The 20,015-nt window shown below is 40.0% G+C and overlaps 2 protein-coding genes and 1 long non-coding RNA gene across 6 annotated transcripts in view; 1 reads left to right on the top strand and 2 right to left on the bottom strand.

Moving 5' to 3' along the window:
• Positions 1–872: 872 nt before the first annotated feature.
• LOC137325188 (transmembrane protein 125) lies at positions 873–3,629 on the bottom strand. Of its 3 annotated transcripts, none has more exons than XM_067989996.1 (2): positions 2,943–3,629; positions 873–2,703 (listed from the first exon to the last, which is right to left on the bottom strand). In XM_067989996.1, the coding sequence occupies exon 2, from the start codon at positions 2,062–2,064 to the stop codon at positions 1,402–1,404; it is 663 nt and encodes a 220-aa protein (XP_067846097.1). In that variant the 5' UTR covers positions 2,065–2,703; positions 2,943–3,629; the 3' UTR covers positions 873–1,401. The 3 variants fall into 3 exon arrangements, with proteins under 3 accessions (XP_067846097.1, XP_067846100.1, XP_067846099.1); XM_067989999.1 differs by having other exon boundaries at positions 3,052–3,629; XM_067989998.1 differs by having other exon boundaries at positions 873–3,314; positions 3,392–3,629.
• The window catches only part of LOC137325190 (uncharacterized), a 51,890-nt gene continuing 35,297 nt past the window's right edge, over positions 3,423–20,015 (top strand). For both annotated transcript variants that reach the window (XR_010963836.1, XR_010963837.1), the window contains exons 1-2: positions 3,423–3,629; positions 15,491–15,559. This is a non-coding gene — a long non-coding RNA (uncharacterized lncRNA). The remainder of the gene's footprint in view (positions 3,630–15,490; positions 15,560–20,015) is intronic.
• LOC137325189 (transmembrane protein 125-like) lies at positions 11,655–16,252 on the bottom strand. Its single transcript, XM_067990000.1, has one exon. It carries the CDS (start codon positions 14,880–14,882, stop codon positions 14,220–14,222), a length of 663 nt encoding a protein of 220 aa, XP_067846101.1. The 5' UTR covers positions 14,883–16,252; the 3' UTR covers positions 11,655–14,219.

Below are 20,015 nucleotides of genomic sequence, written 5' to 3'. Positions count from 1 at the left end.
CTAACTCTTGTTTTAGGCAATGGCCAGGGATGCCTCTACAGCCCCTGAACCAATATGGCGTCGGACTTGTTTCTGACCCTATTTGGGTGCGGGAGGTTAGCCCCCTAAATTGGATCTTTTTGCACCCAGAAAACGGGCACAACGAAGTCCAATTTCACCCCTTTGTTCTTTTGGGTAAAGAGAATCAGGTCCTTAATTGAATTTAGTGCTCCCTTTGCAATAAAATTTGGATGAGTAATTTTTGAAAATAAATATTTTTTACGTGATCATACAAAAAAAATCTGCTTCACATCAGTGCAAAAATACCTGCTGTAAAGAGCAAATAACAGTCAACCTGAGGGCTGGAAACAGTATTAATGAGAAGAACACATTAACAAAATCAGTGGTCATTACAAGACCTCCAGCAGCATTAACAAAAACAGCAAGTAATTTAACATTCCCAGAATGTTAACAAAAAATGTGAGCATTGTAACACTCACAGCAACATAGTCATAACATAGTGAGTAATATAACACCTACAGCATCACATCAGCAAACATACTGAGTAATAGTGGTAGCACTAACAGAAACAAAGTGAACAATATAACACCCCACCAACACGTCAATGAAAATATTGAATGTATAACACCCTCAGCAAAACATTAAATAAAACAGGAAGCAATATTACACCCCAAGTAACATATTAACAGAAATACTGAGTAACATAACACCTGAGGAAAGCAAATAATAAGTAAACAAAAACACCCTCTCTCAGCAAACCAGTGACCGTGTAATAGTTACTGAATCATTAAGTGAGCACGGTTATACCAGATCAGGCAGATTAGGTGACAGAGGTGCACAAGTTACTGGAAGAAGAGACAGACTGATTCCACTTTTAAATATTTAACAATTGCATTTATTATAAGCAGCTAAACAGTGCCTGATGTTACTGATTTAATCATAGAAAAGTGCACTTGTGTTTACGTTTGGCCCTGTAAAGTCCCTGAACAAAAGTGCTTTTTTTGAAATGTGTGAGTGCCACTCGTGACAGCTACAGTAGTGAGGTAACAGTAATTTGCGATCAGCTATTCATCCTTCAATGGGTTAATTTATATATCAGCAGATATCAAAACCTTCACATCTCTGCTCACATTTTATGCAGAAATTTCTAATTTCACCTCTCCAGCTAACGGTCATTGTTAAAAGTTAAGATTTACAAAGTTACTAATTAGACTCAAATTATCACAATTGATTTTGACCGGCATCCATTTGTATTGTTAAGGACTATTTCATGCAGTTAACCTTTTTTTTTTCAGTTTTTGCCAAAAAAATGAGGAAGATGAAACAAACAAGCCCAGTCTGTGCCGTCATCTCAACTTCAGAGCAATCGGTGGCTCCTGATGGAGTCAGTCACTGCTCGTTTTATATCAGGTTGGCTGTACTGGAGGAGATTTCCCTTTGCCTCCCCTCTGTATTGCCTCCTGATATGATATAAACACTTGGGACCTGTCTGCTCAGAGAGCTGGCTGCTATATGGGGACAGAGTTTGAAGATTAAACTATAGACCAGGAGAGAGAGGAGAATAATGGAGCCAGCTAATGTAATAGCAACTCCTGCGATTAACATATCGCTCCAGTTTCTGCCTGAGAGACGGGGGTCAGAATTTGCCAAGATTATCAGTACATAACCACAGGTTAGTATTATGAATCCAGCGATTAAGATAATCAGATAATCAATGAACCCTCCACTCCTTAACTTGTTGATCTGGGTCCGGTTCCTCACACAGTTCATATCCTGGATAGCAGAGCTCAGTAGTTGTTTTAAGAGAATAACTAAAGCTAAAAGACACAGGACAGTCCCAACTCCCAGCCTCCATTCACTTGATTTACTGGTAGCTGTAGATAATAAAATAATTCCCCCCAATCCAGTTCCTAGGATCAAGACCACAGCCACGGAGTAACACAGGATGGATCTTTTAAGATCTTGGAACCACCACAATTCCACCTGATCCTCCAGGATACTCTGCTGGATCCGGGAACGATTTGCTGGGAAACGGCCAGACGTGATTTCAGAAAGCTCAGACATCTGGAGAAATTGTTCACAAATATCCAAAAGAAAAATGCTGAGCCAAGCCTCCAAAACAGAAGATATTAAATAAGCGAACAGTAAATCTCAAAGAGTCCAGGAAAATGATTAATTCTATGATGCAAATCTTCAATGTTGTCCAGATCCACAAAGCTAAGATAAGTAAGTAACAGATCAGAAAACTTTTCAAACTACAGGTATGTCAGGTGGGATCTGGGAAAGCAGAATTTCAGGAATTAGGTAGTAGGATCACTCCAGTTCACTTCAATTTCCTGTGGATATTTTAAATCCCAGTCTAAACATGTTATGCTTTCTGTGTAATCTGTTTCATTCAGTTCCCCCAGGAGTTCCTCAATAGCGCAGGATAAAGTAGTCCCGGACACATGCCCAACTATTTTATTTTGGGGAGCCCAGGACGCTCCTCAGAAAATCTGCATGTTGAAAAGCTGCAGGAGTTCACTGTAGAGTCACATAAGACATGATTCCAACGGTTCACAAGTCTGAGACTATCCTGTAAGATCAGCCAGTGTCTTGGAGCACACTTCCTTATTTCTTCATCTCTGTCTTGCTTCTTTCAATAACGTCGTTGTTTATTTTCCGTCTCTCAGGAAATCTGCGCGTTCTGTGATTTTACTGAGTCTGGAAGAAACACAGGATAAAATGAAACTCAGACTGTTGACTGAAGCTGCTCTTCCTGGTGCCTGCTGCAGTTCAGTACTGCCCCTAGGGGTTAAATCTCTCTCTCTCTCTCTAGTATTTTACCGCTCACCAATAACTTACTTGAGGTGACGTTGAAATTTCACATCAGATCCATTTCTTAGGACAGGGTTAAAACCTAATGTAGATTTAACTATTAAACAGCTGCTTCAGGTACAAACCTGATGTGAAGCGAGAGAATTCTCCAGCTCAGTTGTGCAATTTATACAGATTCAGCGCAGACAGATTTTAACGTATTCACTGCAGATCCAAAGGGCATTTCTGCCTTACCAGCAGAATCAGTAGAAAGTATAAAGTCTCCAAGCTTTGTTCTTCTGGTTGTGATCCTTTATCCACTCCAATCACTTACAGTCTTCACTGGATTGGATGTACTTTCTATTTTATTCCACTGATCTTTTCCAGCCTCTTACAAATGAAGGTGTTTAATTTCCAGGTCGCTGTCAGAGCAATTACTCCCGTCTCGAAACAGGTAACTAACCAGTCTAGCCTTTGTTTGGGTGAACAGCTGCTTCCAACGGGTAAGATATCACCATCTAGGAGGATACAATAAATCCATCGTCAATTCTCATCCTAGAGTTTTGGGATTTTTCCAGAATCTTGTGGATCGTACCTGTTCGTGCTGTTTTCTTGGTTCAGGTAAATCTCCTGTGATCAGGTTCTGACTCCGCCCACCTCTGCTCCCAGGAAGGTTTGGTTTCTGTTATTTTTAGACCATGCCTCTGTCAGGCCCTGCTTTATGTTCAGATGATTCAGCTCGGCCTCTCAGACAGCTCTTTGAAAACAACTCCCTGCTTCTTGTACAGGCGATCGCCATTGGACTACTTTGCCTATCTGAAACTTCCTCCTTGGTGAGTTTGTTGTCCAGTTTCACTTTCCATATTTTATTACAACCTTTCACCTGGAATAGCCTGTCGTTTCTACTTAAGGTGGAACTTCATGAAGCATGTCGAAAGTTACAAATAAATTTAAATCACAGAACTACAGGAATATAAAATCAAAGAATAGGCTGTCATTTTAAATAAGAATATGTTGGATTCCATTAATAACTATGTAAAATTGTTATTTAATGTCAGGTGGGGTGTTTCAGATTTTCTTAAGGAGAAAAAGAATATTACTGTTTAACATTAACAAAGATACATAGTGCACAATGTACCACATAACTGTTTAATGTTTCTTCTTAAATCGAATAAAACACAAACACTATTGGCCAGGCCCTTGAACAGATCACACTCTTTCTTTGTTTTCTAACTGCCATTAGCTCCACTTGGTTTACACATTATACTTTACTTATGATCACTGGTCTGTGAATGTGATCTTTGTGCAGCAAACAGACCCTTTCTGTAGTACTTGTGCAGCTGGAGATGGTGGAAATGTTGCAATAAAAGGCTGTTCTATGGAACTGGGTTGTACCAGCTCTCCACAGGTAACATATTCTCTTGTATTATAAATAATGGAGACTTTGGGCATCACAGTTATGTTAAGCTGAATACGAGGCCACGTGATGTGATGATTGAGCAATGTGATCAATCTAATATTGCTGATATAAGTCAGTGATATTGTTGGAGATTTCCTGACCTGGAACATGGAACACCAATAAATTATCTATTCATTACCCCCAATAGTTACCGAATTGCTGTTGGCAATATTAGTGGATTGAATCATAGAATCATAGAATAATACAGCACAGAAGAAGACCATTGTGCCTGTGCCAGCTCTTTGAAAGAGCTATTAAATTAGTCCCACTCCCTTGCTCTTTCCCCATAGCCCTGCAATGTTTCCTTTTCCAATATATATCTAATTCCCTTTTGAAAGTTACTATTGAATCTGCTCCCACCACCTTTTCAGGCAGTGCATTCCAGATCATAATAACTCACTGCGTTAACAACAATTCTCCTCATCTCCCCTCTGTCTCTTTTGCCAATTATCTTAATCTGTGTCCTCTGGTTACTGACCCTCCTGCCAGTGGATACAATTTCTCCTTATTTACTGTATCAAAACCCTTCATAATTTTGAACACCTCCATTAAATCTCCCCTTAACCTTCTCTGCTTGAAGAAGAACAACCCCAGCTTCTCCAGTCTCTCCACATAATTGAAGTCCATCATCTTTGGTATCATTCTAGTAAATCTCCCCTGCACCCTCTCCCAAGACTTTGACATCCTTCCTAAAGTGTGGTGCCCAGAATTGGATACAATACTCCATGTGTAAACAGTGTGTTATAAAGGTTTAGCATAACTTCCTTGCTTGACATTCCTCTGGCCAATATTTTAATGTGGATGTTAACCTATTTATTTTAAAATGGGTTAATGCCTTCAGTAAGATAGCAGACAGCAGAATGTTACACAAGTGTGTTAAGTGTTCAGCTGCCAATGTTGCCAGCAGTAATTTCTAGACTTTTGTATGATAATGTAATGGTGTCAAATCTAGAATTAGCATCTTGCAAAAAAATTCAGTAAGAAAGTCGGAATTAGAAAATACACAGTCAGCCTATCTAGGTTGACATGGAGGATCCAACAACAACTTACATTTATATAGCATCTTTAATGTAGAAAAATGACCTAAGGTACTTCAGGGACCTAGTCAAAAATAAAATCCACTCATACAATTTTCAGCCCCCTCCAGTGGCGGGACTAAATGTCATTTAAAGCTGCAGACTGCTTTCAGTCACAATGGAGGAGTCCCAGGACATTACAAAGCCCACAGTTTTGAATTTTAATGAGGATGTGATGGATATACTTCAACTGAGAAGAGGAGCATCAAACACATCACAAAATCTCCACAGACACAGGTTGCTACTCCCTAATGTTAATGTGGACTGAGCACACATCAAATCCAGGACCCAAGGCATTGTTCCCTGCCCTGCATCAGTCAGAAGGGATACGATTCCTTGATCATGCTGAATGTTATCATTTCAGATTGTTAGTAAGGCAGCGTATGATGTCATGACTGCCAACTTTCCCGGCTTAATTCACAATGCCTTTATTCCAAGGCAGTTGGTATCACCAAAGCTCTTTGAACAAGGGACCATATGAGGGAATAGTTCATTGGGGACGATGCTAATGATCTGATTACATAGTTGTTGAAATCGCTGCTCCTCAAAACATCACAGGAGCACAGGTATAATTAGTTAGTTCAGACAACATGAGAACAATGAAAGAACTTTCAGTATCTTGGATGAAAGGTTTTTTTTTGTTTGAAGTGCTCCAAAGGTGCCCTGTTCTATGCTCCTCACAAACTCACAAAAGCTTTATTGTGTACTGCATATACCACACTTCACTACCAAGAGGGATATACTGATTACAATTGCCAAGAGAGGATGAGGCACTTTCAGTAGGAATCCTGCAAGAACTACAAAAAGAGATGTACTGTCAATGGGAAAGGACTAAAGTCATCCTGGAGTTTTGCAACTGTGCAGATAGTAAAAAAGTAAATCCAAAACCTTACTAATGAATGTCTTTCTAAGCCTATTGAAATGAATCACATCAGCATAAGGAAACCAGCAGAAACAAAAATACAGCAACAATTGCAGTCGCGAGCACTATAACAGGTAGTTGTAACTTGTGGACAACCTAAAAGTTGTTAATCAGCTTCAAATGCAAATATGAGTTTGTGATGAAATCAGTATGACAGAATAAAATGTATTGAAATTTCTCAATTTATATACAAATAAAGCTAGTGAGTAACATTTATTGGTTTCTTTATGTAACATAGCAACCTCACAGCAATATTGAGTTCCGGAGCAGTACCATGTTAGATTGTAATTAAATAGGACCATATTAGATTAGTAATTGAAGGGGGCCATATTAGATTGATAATTAAATGATAGATGGAGTTAGAAGTTATAAACATGGGCAATTTTATTTACATACAACAACAAAAAATTCACTGCCTAGGCACACAGCAGTCCCACAATTAACAAGGCAAGACTACAATCCTACTCCCAGACTAACCGAGTACAGCAACTAGCTACTTGCACTCGGTGATAGACTCTTAATATGCCCTTGTCGCTCTACCTCTCTTTCCTCCTTTAAGATGCTCCTTAAAACCTACCTCCCTGCCCTAATATCTCATTATGTGGCTCAGTGTCAAATTTTGTTTGATAACGCTCCTGATTAGGGCCTTGGGATAGTTTTACTACATTAAAGTTGCTATATAAATGCAAGTTGTTGTTGTTGTGATTGAATGCCAGCTTTAAACTTACGTGCTGTCCTGCAGCCTTCTTCTGCTCAAAATAAGCAAATTTGTATTGGAGCAAAATACAGCTTTTAAATTAGAAAGTGTTCATTCCCAGGAATCTCAGATACTTAAGTCCCTGTTATAGCTTTCTTTGTCTGTTTGACTTTGGGAGGCTACTTCTTTATTCTAGCTTCAGGGTAATTCTATAATCCTTGGTTCAGCTGTAGTCAGAGCTAGCTGGCAGGACACAAAGTTATTAACAGAATTGTCTTTGTGGCTTTTTTAAGGCCAGCCAAATAGGTTATTTCCTGTTCTTTAATGGGAGGAGCCTGTCCCCAAGGACGTTACTGAAGTAGAGTGTAGGGTGATCAGGAGGTTGTGCAGGTACATTCGCTAAATTATTGCTGTTTTCATTCATGGAGCTATGCATTCCCCTTTTCTTGGACTGGTCTCTTGATATTTTTAGGATAGAGAATGTGCCATATGTGCATAAGCTCCCAAAGATGCATTTAAGGGGAAGCTGGATAAACACATGAGGGTGAAAGGAATAGAAGGTTATGCTGATGAAGTAGGGTGGGAGGAGGCACATGTGGAGCATAAACATCTTCATGGGCCAGTTAGGGCGAATGGCCTGTTTCTGTGCTATACATTCTATGTAATCTGCACCCAGCTGCTTTGATGATTTTTTATTTAGAGGTCAGTTTATTATACATGGTCTCCTGGTGCTTTGTAAAGTGTGATGTGAGGCACTTCCAGGCTGTGGAACAGGCCTAACACAGCTAAGAGGATCTCAAAATAGCAACCATCTTGAAGATGGATCATTTCTTCCTTTGTCCTCAGCTGGTGGCTGCCAACTGCGTTGTCTTAAAAGCAGAAATGTAGGTGTCACATTTTGGGATTCCTAACTATTTGACCTAGGAAGGATTTTTGATTTAAGCTATAATATGAAATCAGATTTAGGATTTTGATGGTTAATTCACAAAATGCCAGCACCTCTTTTCATACAGAGGAAAAGGCTGGAGCCCAGTGAACAACAGAGGACCAGTTGTTTCAATGGGTTCTCTTGAATAGCATGAGACAGCCATTGAAACTCTTACCTTCTTCAGATCGATTCCACCATGTATTCACACCCAGCGTGTTGAAATAATCGCCCTGCCTCTGCACTCAGTGGGGCTTACATAGAATTATAGCACAGAAACAGGCCATTCGGCCCAACTGGTCTATGTCAGTGCTTATGCTCCAAATGAGCCTCCTCCCACCCCTCTTCACCTAATCCTATCAGCATATCCTTCTATTCCTTTCTCCCTCTGCTAGAAACTTACTCCTAGGATGGTGGTAGCTGATTTGGTTATTAGCATCATTGGGCGACCCTCAGACAGGGAGGGAGTCAGAGGTCAAACTGCCAACTTCAAGTCCAGGTAAAGAAGAACACATGATGTGGGGTCAGTTGTGGAAGGCTGGTCAGAGAGACAGAGAGGGGGCAGGTTACCCGTATTTAAGATACAGCTAGTCGGATTCAGTGAAAATGCTGACCAGAAAAAGTTGTGAATCTGCTAACAGGGATAGTGCGTTTTTTGTTATTTTAAATGTTTTGGGAATAAGTTAAAATTCAGGATTTATTACTCTCTAGGTACATGTAATCTGCAAAATAAATAAGCTTATTGATTTTTTTCTTCATTTGTTTCATGTCACCAGAATTTTCATCAGTTCTGTCTCTTAGAAGATTGGAGAAATGCACATAATCACAAGGGCGAGATTACGGCATTCAGTTCACATAACACGGGTTTTTATTCTTACAGTCCTTGCTCACACTATCGTATGACTAGATATTGGGCAATAAAAGTAAACTCCAGATCGTAGGAGATGGGGAATCAGTTATGGCAGAGACCAGTGACACTGAACCCAGGAAAATATTTAGCACAAGCCTGAAATTTGCAATAATGGGAACAAGGGCTCAGAGTGGCACATGGTCCCAGTCAGGTACAAGAAACACTTTTTAATTTTATTTAGGAAGGCCCTGAAAGGCTTATTATATTTGATTAGAGATAATTCGCAGCAACTCGCCAAGGCTTCTTCGACAGCACCTCCCAAACCCGCGACCTCTACCACCTAGAAGGACAAGAGCAGCAGGCGCATGGGAACAACACCACCTGCACGTTCCCCTCCAAGTCACACACCATCCCGACTTGGAAATATATCGCCGTTCCTTCATTGTCGCTGGGTCAAAATCCTGGAACTCCCTTCCTAACAGCACTGTGGGAGAACCGTCATCACACGGACTGCAGCGGTTCAAGAAGGCGGCTCACCACCACCTTCTCGAGGGCAATTAGGGATGGGCAATAAATGCTGGCCTCGCCAGCGACGCCCACATCCCGTGAACGAATAAAAAAAAATTGAAATTGAGATGTAAACAATTAATTGATGGGTCACAATTATGGAGTGTATGTATTATTCAACTACCAGTTCACTTTATGCTCTATAACATTCCTCCTGCCTCAATTTTGCTTATTTTTTTCTCAACTATGGATTTGCTATTCTCCAAATTCTATCACCATTCTTTGCTCTGTGAGACTCTCTGTCCTTACTTCATTCTACATTTCTTGTGGCCATTCCACGCTGTCTATGTGGTCTCATTTCCATCTTGGCTAACCCACTTGTGTTTATCTTCTCTCAGTCCTCTTCTACCCACTACAAATGGCCAACTTTTTGCTATCTTGGTTATCACTTCCCTCCCATAGATTCATGCTTCTATCATCACACATATCAATCATATGTGTTTTATATCGACAGTCAGTGTTCCAGACTTAGTATCCCATTGTCTGTGTTTTGTGGATGAAAATCAGCATTGCTTCCCCCATTGTTCCCTCACCCCTCAGCCCGTCCAGGGCTGCTGCTCTGGAGGACCTAAACTCTGTTAGACACTGTGGGTGAGAATTCCTCCTCTCTGAACTGGGAGAAGTGAAAACTTCCTTTGTAAGCTGGGAGGGGGAATGAGTACCAGTGTGAACTGAGGAAGAAAGCAGGGGTGAAGAATGGGAAGAGTGCCATTATGAATGCGAGACAGTGAAGAGTGCCCGCATGAACTGGGGGCATGGGGAGGAGTGCCTCCATATCACTGTGATGACTTATAAAAAATGTTAAAACAATTTAACAATCAGGTTTAGCAACAGACAATGGCAATACATATCCACAATAGTTCATAATTTCTCTGCAAGAAATGAGGAACAATTGCCCACATTTTACCATAATCTTTGGCTATTCAAGTGATGGAACATTAGTATAACTTAAGTTCTGACCAGCCCATGCTCCACTGCATTTCCAGTGCAATTACTTATCATAAGCTTATATTTAGGGCCAGTTCTGAGATGTCAGTTTTTTGAAGCTGTTGGCTAGTTTTCTAGATTTGTATATATCATCCTGTACCTCCAAGCAGACTGAAAAGCCTTCTATTGAGATAGGGCATGGTTTCAACCAACAAACTGTGATAGTTTACATAAAACAACTTTGTTTGTTCATGTCTTTTAAGAGTAAGATCAGTCAATTTCTTATGTACCTTGTTTTATGAAAAATATCAAAGATGCAGCCTTACTGACTCCTTAGGCAAAAGCCCATCTTTAAGCTATTCTGAAGTTAGCTGGGACAGACTTTTTAAGATGTAAACATTTATGTAGCTTGGTTCACTTGGTGTTTGTGTGTGAGAGAGAGAGAAAACTTCTTTGTCACCTACCTTAAATCTGTATGGTCGGAGGTTTGGCCCATTGAGTCACTAATCAGAGGCATCACCTTGATTGAAATGCCTCCTCTTTGATGTGGGAACATGAGGCACCTAAATGTCTGTCTTAACTTAGCCCCACTGAGTGAATGGAAAAAGATGCTGCCATGTCACTTAAGTGTTACAATTGAACCATTTCATCACAATGTTGTAAAATGGTTGATATTGTGCATGATTCCCTTTTGTTTACTAATTAACATCCCAAATTACTATAGTAATCATGCTGGTCTGCTTTTTTGCTGTAACAAAATGCTAAATTTAACATTGCAAAATGATTATAGTTTTTTTTAAAGACCAGTTCAGGCGATACAAGTAAAGACCAAATTATTCCAGCCACATAGAGGAGGTCCTCTTGATTATGCACATTGCTATGGTCATTTTGAGAACAAAATACAAATCAATTTTAATAAATCAGCTCTCTAAAAACAAAATTAAAATTCTGTTTGTTCTGCTGATTTCAATTTTACTTCCTCATATAAAGGTGCAGTTGTGCCATTCAAAACAGAAATCCCAATCCATCTGTAAACTCTGAAACTCACAAGTCCTGTGTACTCAAGTTCTGCTATTTTAATAGAATAAATCCCTTCAATGAAGTCTAGGTTCTTTGGGTTAGTGACTAGACCATACTAATATCAGATTTCTGATTAACAATGGTTGATTCATTGCATAGGAGAAATTCAGTATCCCCTGTGAAGATTCAGGACCCTGGTACAGTTAGACTTGATCAGGGCCCAATGTCTCAGCTTATCCATGGCTGTGGAAACAGACAAAGGCTGTTTTAATAATTAAAGTCATAAGACCGTGACAGCAAGACAGAGAGAAGGGTGTCAGAGCCTGTCAGTGACAGGACAATATGATGAACATGATTTACAACCATCAGTACCTGCTTCAAGGGCCAGAATCTAAAAGAAATAAATAAAATATCCTGAATATTTAATTAACATTTATTGGATTGGGATTTTCAAACATATTTCAGTTTACAATCAAAATCATAACATCACAGTTGACTAGTCTACCGCAATTAATTTATATCTGAGAGATTGCACAATGCTGTGTGTATGTGTATCTGTCACCCAGCTCTATCTCTTCCATCCTTTCCATTGCCTCTGTACTATCAGATAGCTTGTCCAACACAACATATGTGAGTTGTGTTTGAACTTCCTGGCATACTGCATAGGTAGGGGAAGACAAATTGTTATTAAAGATCAAAATAACAAAATTCCCCCAAATGCCAGTAAACTCACAAAATATGCTAACAAACCCACCAATATGCATAAAATGGACCAAACACATACTGTATTGGGGGCACATTCATATTTTGATGGGATCGCTAGTTTAAGGGAAAGTCTACAAGAGAATGAAGCTGAAGTCCACAACTGTTCTGCATTTTTAAAAAGTTTTTTAAAAATAAAAAGTTTTTAAAAAATAAAATGCATACACTCCAGTGATGGAAGTACACCTTTTGGAATCATTTAGTGCCCAAGGCTTTTTAAAAGGAACAGATTAGTAAATGGAAAATGGACCCTAGTGAAGACAGTTGTATATCAACAGTTAGTAAAATGTTTGGAGGCTTAGAAAAAAATAACCTTTTGGAGGTCGACACTTTGATTCAGGTAAATCACTTGTACACCCCTGGGATAAATGATCTCTAAACACATCACATTAACCTTGGAAACCATGTATTACTATAAATAGGCTTCTGTAACCAAGAGTTTAATCTTGTGGGAAAACCACAGACTTGAGTTGTCCTATCAGAATCATTTAATTGTGAAAGTGTTAGTGGTAAGGGTGTTTATCTATAAATCTGTTAAATAGCATTATTTTAATGAGTAACCGTAGAAAGTTTAATAACGGCTACATTTAACCAAAGGTCAGGCACAGTGTTGCCAAGTGTACTGAGGACGCTCAGTCTGCATAGAGCTAGCTGATCTCAACTGGGGGTACTAAAATAGGCCTGAATTAAAGAGTTCAAAAAGCATATGGGATCCTGGGCTTTATAAATGGAGGCACAGAGTACAAAAGCAAGGAAGTTATGATGAACCTTTACAAAACACTGATTCAGCCACAGCTGGAGTATTGTGTCCAGTTCTGGGCACCACACTTTAGGAATGACGTGAAGGCCTTAGAGAGGGTGCAGAAGAGATTTACTAGAATGATTCCAGGGATGAGGAACTTTAGTTACTTGGATAGACTGGAGAAACTGGGGTTGTTCTCCTTGGAACAGTGAAGGTTGAGAGGAGATTTGATAGAGGTATTCAAAGTTATGAAGGGTAGACAGAGTAGTTAGAGAGAAACTATTCCCATTGGCAGAAGGGTCAAGAACCAGAGGACACAGATTTAAGGTGATTGGCAAAAGAACCAAAGGTGACATGAGGAAAAACCTTTTTTACACAGCGAGTGGTTAGGATCTGGAATGCACTGCCTGAGGGGGTGGTGGAGGCAGATTCAATCATGGCCTTCAAAAGGGAACTGGATAAGTACTTGAAAGAAAAAAAATTGTAGGGCTACAGGGAAAGGGCGGGGGAGTAGGACTAGATGGATTGCTCTTGCATAGAGCTGGCACGGACTCGATGGGCTGAATGGCCTCCTTCCGTGCTATAACCTTTCTATGATTCTATGATTCTAGTAGAGGTCATTCTATGCATAGTTTGGATTACTGTAAACACAAGAGAGTTGGCTCACTCTAAACACTTCCTTGTGTCCACACATGCAAAGCAAGCATGCATTTATCTATAAACACATGGTCTGCTTACATAAGTGCATTGCGTGTGCGTGTTTATCATACATCTCTTGTGTACATCTATCCTTAAATATTTAAATGTTTATAAAGTAAAGCACTCAGTTAAGTTTTGTTAAACTCAAAAGTACTTTTTTTGGTTTTAAACTGTTAGTATTGATGGACTAATAGAGGTGAAAGGCAGCACTATCTTTACATTCCCCATTTGACATCTTAGTCAAAGAAATTTAAAACAGAAGAAACACCCAGAAAACTGATCTGCTTCTGCATGGACCAAATCTCACTGATGGTTAAAGATTTATTTTACTTTGTCTTAATAGAATTTTCTGTACATTTTTATTTTAAATCTGTGAATTTACACAATTGACTGCTATAGTAGTGAGGTAACAGGAATCTGCAATTAGCTGTTTATGCAATAATAAGTTGGTTTAGTATGAATTATATAAAAACCTTCACATCTTTGCTTTGTTCACATTTTACTCACAAACTTCTGTGTATCCAATAGATGGACATTGTTCAAAGTTACACACTAGTGTTTGTAAAGTTCAGAGCTTAAAATTACCAACTAGGCTCTAGTTCTTATAATTGATAAACCTGCATTTGATTGCAGTGTTAAAAACTATTTTCACATATTTAACCAGATTTTTCTTTGCATTTATTTCACCATGAAAATGAAACAAACAAGCCCAGTCTGTGCAGTCATCTCAACTTCAGAACAATCTGTGGCTTCTGATGGAGTCAGTCACTGCTCGTTTTATACCAGGTTGGCTGTACTAGAGGAGATTTCCCTTTGCCTCCTCGCTGTATTGCCTCCTGATATGATATAAACACTTGGGACCCCTATGCTCAGGGGCCTAGCTGCTATATGGGGGTAGAGTTTGAAGATTAAAACATAGAAAAAGAGTGAGAGGAGAATAATGGAGCCAGCTACAGTGAGAATCACTCCTGCGATTAGCATGTCATTCCAGGGAGTACCTGAAGGATAGGGGTCAGAATTTACCACGATTATCAGTACATAACCACTGGTTAGTATTATGAATCCAGTAACTAAAATAACCAGATAATCAATTAACCCTCCACTCCTTAACTTGTCGATCTGAGTCCTGTTCCTCACACAGTTCATATCCTGGATAGCAGAAGTCAGTAGTTGTTTAAAGAGGATAACTAAAGCTAAAAGACACAGGAAAATCCCAACTCCCAGCCTCCATTCACTTGATTTACTGGTAACTGTTGATATTAAAATAATTCCCCCCAATCCAGTTCCTAAAATCAGGACCAAAGCCACGGAGTAACATAGGATGGATCTTTTAAGATCTTGGAACCACCATAATTCCACCTGATCCTCCAGGATACTCTGTTGGATCCGGGAACGATTTGCTGGGAAACGGCCAGACGTGATCTCGGTGAGCTCAGACATCTGGAGAAATTGTTCACAAATATCCAAAAAGGGGGGAAATAGCAAAATATTGAGTCAAGACTCCAAAATGCGAGATGTTGAATAAGCAAACAATAAATCTCAAGGAGTCCTGGAAATTGATTAATTCTATGATGCAAATCTTCAATGCTGTCCAGATTCACAAAGGTAAGAAGTGTAAGTAACAGATCAGGAGACGTTTCTGATATGTCTGGTGGGAAATGGGAGGGCAGAGATTTCAGGAATGAGATAGAAGGATCATTCCACACTAAAGTAAGTTCTTTTCTGTAGATATTTTAAATCACAGTCTTAACATGACATACACTTTTGTGTTTCTGTAGAATCTGTTTAACTCAGTGTCACCAGGTATTCCGCAATATCACAGAATTACACAGTTCGACACATTCCCAAATATTTTAGTTGGGATTCAAGGATGCTCCTCAGAAAATCTGCATCTTAAAAAACTTCCAATAATACAGGATTCTAAAGGTTCACAAGTCTGAGATTATCCTGTAAATTCAGTCGGTGTCGAGAACACTTCCTTATTTCTTTATCTTTGTCTTGCTTCTTTCAATAATGACGTTGTTTATTTCCCACGTTTTAATCTCCAGTTTAGGAAATCTCCAAATCCTCGGATCGTTCTTTTGATGCGGAGACCGAGAACCAGATGGTATGAATCTGTAAGTTGCCAACAGAGATACACCGCGGATAGAATCAAACTAAGAACACTGAAGCTACACTTCACTGTGTTTAAACTTGCTGCAGTTTAGTGTTTCCCTCAGGGGTTACATATCTCTCTGATTTCACACAATATTTAATCACTTACGCATTGCGTGTTGAGGTCACGTTGAATTTTTGAAAATCTTCAAATGCATTTCCTGCATCAGGAATAGTACCTAATTTACATTCATATCTTAAAGTCCTGTTATGTACAAACTTACTGTAGAAGAGAGGTACAGCTCCTCAGCTCGGTTTCATTTCCAACAGGTATAACCTGTTATACAGGTGTGAGATTTGTAGATCCAACACAGGCTTTGACGTATTCCCAGACACTTTTGACCCTTTCCAGCAGAATCAGTAGAAAATACAAAATCTTCAAGCTTTGTTTTTCTGATTGAAATCACTCTGTTACAACCCCCTCTGGATTGAATCTATTTTCCATTTTATTTCCTTGATCTGTTCCAGCCTTTTACATGTGGAGTTTTCATTTCTTGATCCCACGCAGGTGAATTCTTTCGGTCTCTTAACGTATTTACTCAGTGACTCTGATTTATTGAAGTAAATAGGTGCTTCTGGTGAGTCTCAATCTCACCAATCTGGTCTATAGGATTTTGGGATCTTGGGATTTTTCCAATGCACTCCAGTCTCGTGCCAGGCTTTTGGTTCTGGTAAATATTTTTTGACTCCACCTACTTCTGCTCCCAAGCAGGTTTATGTGGTTTATGCAAACAGGTGTTTAAAGGGAAGGGCTACTTGCACAGGTGATCCGCAATCCGATTACAAATATGTGTGTGGATTACTTGGGTATTCAGATTTTATTATGCTGGGCTTTAGCCTTTGCTGTATTTTATTTTAAACTGTACTCAGGTTTGGACTGTAGTCTTTTATATGGATACTAATGCAGTGTAGATGGATTCAGGCTTAATGGTACAATTAGGTTGCTGGTGTAGTTACTATTAAAAGACAGTAAAACCCAACGATAAACATCAAATACAGTAAGTACTTGGAAATAAGGTTTCCAGTATCTCTCAGATATTGGGATGGGGAGGAAGGGATGCTGGTGAGCTGTTCCAATAACAAAGCAAAACCTTATTGCAATGGGTCAGAGGTTATCGCTACCTTGCAGCCAGTCAGAGCAGGAAGATCTCAGCTTTGATCTGAGTCTATCTTAAGTTAGCTCATCTCAGTTAAGGCAGTAGTTGGGCCACTGTAATGGCTACAATGGCTGTGGGCCAGGGAAAGGAAAATCAACAAGGGTTCCTGGTCCAGATTGCTATAAAGTGATCTCTTCTGGAAGTGTATACGTGTGGATGCTGGGTGAGGGCAGGATTGGGTGTAGCTGTGATGTTGCCACAGTCAGATAAGCCTACTGGCACTCCCTATTGAGGCTCATACATGAAAAATGACCCCTTGGTCAAGGTACAAGACATCTGACAATGGGGGGAATTTTAATCCTAACCGTACAGCAGAAACCTGGTGGGTGGGCAGTTAAAATGCCCCAGGTGATTTACCCACTGCATAGTTTTCAGGATCCCGTCGTTTCTGGTTTTAATGGATGCATCTGTACAGGTGGTGAACCCGCCCAATGCCGGCCCACAAAGCAATTTTAGCTTCAGCAGGAGCACAAAAGCTGCCACAGCTTGCCTGCCAAGTGAAAAACCAGCATCAAGGATCGGGTAAGTTTTTTTAAACTTTCCTTTTTGAGGCCAGCAGGAGCAGGCGTGCTCCTCCTGGGCCCCACAATGAAAGTTTAGGCCATCCCTGTCCTGGACTCCCTCCCATTCCCCACTGTGACACCCTCCAGAACCCCTTTCCCCACACTTATAAGAGTGCCTACAAGCGACCAAGAGTTACCCAATTTTCTGGAGACCAGGAACCACTCACCACCCGGGCCTGTTAATGAGGCCCGGCGGTTAAAATCGCTGTGGCCTTAAACTGCTGTGGGCAGAAACCCATTGGTAGTTAAAATCCTCCCCAATGTCTTCATATGAGGACGAAAATTGAAAAACACAAAAGCGCATCAAAAAACATGGAACATTTTTATAAATTAATGTAAAGAAATATTTATCAAAGCTCATTAGTAGATATGGATAGTTGTACTTTGAGCTCAAATCTCATTTGAAGTATTCATGATTGAAATTTTAAATGATTTTGCTCTGTATCAATGTTAATTCCCATTTTATCTTCATTTAAATTATCTATATATTAATAAAAATCTTGTGTGGGGCATTTACTTACTATCCCCAAACCGTACTTCCTGTTGTCATGATCTTCTGTCAACATTTCCCATTCAGTTTTGCTATGTCACCTGTCACAATGTAATTGCTGGCTCTGGCCATTAAGTGAATCGGTGGAGTGAGCTTCTGAAGGCTTTTTTCCAACTCTGTCGCCATCTTGTATATATAACAAACTAATAAATAGCAACTAAACCTCAGCAATGCCACAGGCACTTTACTGGCAATTACAAAATAAAGGCTTATGATCAGAAAGAAATTGTTTATAGCAAAATATTATGTATATGTAGACCTTGATTTAATTTTTAGATGAATTCTATGATGTGCTTGCCTCAGGAATCAGTATAGCTGAAAAAACAGTGACTTCCTTCAGCCTAGTGTTGAAAGATCCAATGTTCAAATAGATCACTAATCACATAGATATTCCTGTTAGCCCAGCTCTTGTATCTACTCCACTCTTTAGGTACAAACTGTACCGCGAGGACATCAGAATCAGAATGTCATGGGATCAGGAGCCGCCCCACTATATAAACTAGACTGGCACACTAGTTCAGTACTGAGGAAATGCTGCATTGTTGGAGGTGCCATCCTCTGGGTGAGATGTTAAACTTAGAGTCCATCTGCCTATTCCTGTGGTTTCAAGTAGCTGTTAATGGCACTATTTGAAGAGGAGCAGAGAGTTTTCCATTTCCTAGCTAACATTTCTCCTTCAACCAACAGCACCTAAACAGATTTGTTCATTTCCTTGTTATTTGTGGGATCTTGCTGTGCATTAATTGGCTGTCATGCTTGCTTACAATACAATAGTCACTGCCCTTCAAAGTAAATCATGTGAAATGTTTGAAGTGTTTCTGACAGATGCAATAAGGTTCTAAATAAAATATTTTTTAAGCCTTATAAATTGTTGGTACAACTGCCCTTCATATGGGACTGAGGGCTTTTTTGGGCAGAATTATCTCAATTGTTTAATGCATTTTAACAGTTACGTGATTGTATGGCACAAATACATCTTAGAAAAGTTCCAGGGGTTACTTGCAGCAGGCAGAATGATTTTCTATTTTGATTTGATTAGCTTAAATTGTTAGCTTCAAATTAGGTCATCATTTGTATTGTTGTGGTTGTGAATTACTAACTAAACAATACGACAGAAGGAAGAAATTGCATTGATATAGTGCCTTCCATGACCTCAGGACATTGGCGCTTTACAGCCAATGAAGTGCTTTTTGAAATGTAGCCACTGTTGTAATGTAGGAAACCCAGCAGTCAATCTGCGCACAGCAAGCTCCCACAAGCAGCAATAAGATATTGACCTGATAATCTGTTTTAGTGATGTTGGTTGAGGGATAAATGTTGGCAAGACACTGGGGCAACTCCCCTGCTCTTCTTCAAAAAGTGCCATGGGGATCTTTTACATTCACCTGAGAGGGCAGACAGGGCCTCCGTTAACATCTCATCTGAAAGACAACAGCTTTGACAGTGCAATGCTCCCTCAGTACTGCACTAGAGTGTCAGCCAGTCGCTGGAGTGGGGCTTGAACCCACGACCTACTGACTCAGAGGCGAGAGTGCTACAACTGAGCCACAGCTGACACCTAATAAACTCATACCTGTTAGTTCTGATTGATACTGAATTTTTGACGCTGTACGATCAATATCCAGGAGCAGGATCCCAATAGCTAAAACCAATTGCTATTTTTGTCAGTATCAAGGAATGCCATTCTTCAAGCTGTGGGACTCAGAAGATTGTCAGCAACCAGTACAACATATGGTTTATTCTCACAGTTATAATAATAAAGGATTTATTAAAAAAAATATGAAGTGCTTTCTCCCATATAGACAAAGCACTAACTGCGTATAGTCCCAACAGAAGCACAATGGCCCCGATATTTCTGGGGAGGCGGGGAGGGAGGGGGAGTGCGTGTCAGCCACTGGGTAATCCGGAAATACTGGGAAGGCAGAGGTCCTGCCGAATGTAATGACAGGACCACATTAGAACTTTTTTACTCCGTTTCCTGCCCGTGCAGCTGGTCAGATTGAAGGCTGGTCACTGTCGGGCAAGAAAACCTGCTGTAGAGGGCAGCAACCGGGGACCGCTGGGGACGGTCCACGGCAATCGAGAAGATTGGGGGTCGTAAGGTGGGGTGGGGGGGAAGGCTTGGAGTGCAGCAGTAATGGTGGAGGGG

Source organism: Heptranchias perlo, chromosome 9 (assembly GCF_035084215.1).
Source record: "Heptranchias perlo isolate sHepPer1 chromosome 9, sHepPer1.hap1, whole genome shotgun sequence".
Taxonomy (NCBI): domain Eukaryota; kingdom Metazoa; phylum Chordata; class Chondrichthyes; order Hexanchiformes; family Hexanchidae; genus Heptranchias; species Heptranchias perlo.
This window is presented reverse-complemented; position numbering and strand designations above follow the sequence as displayed.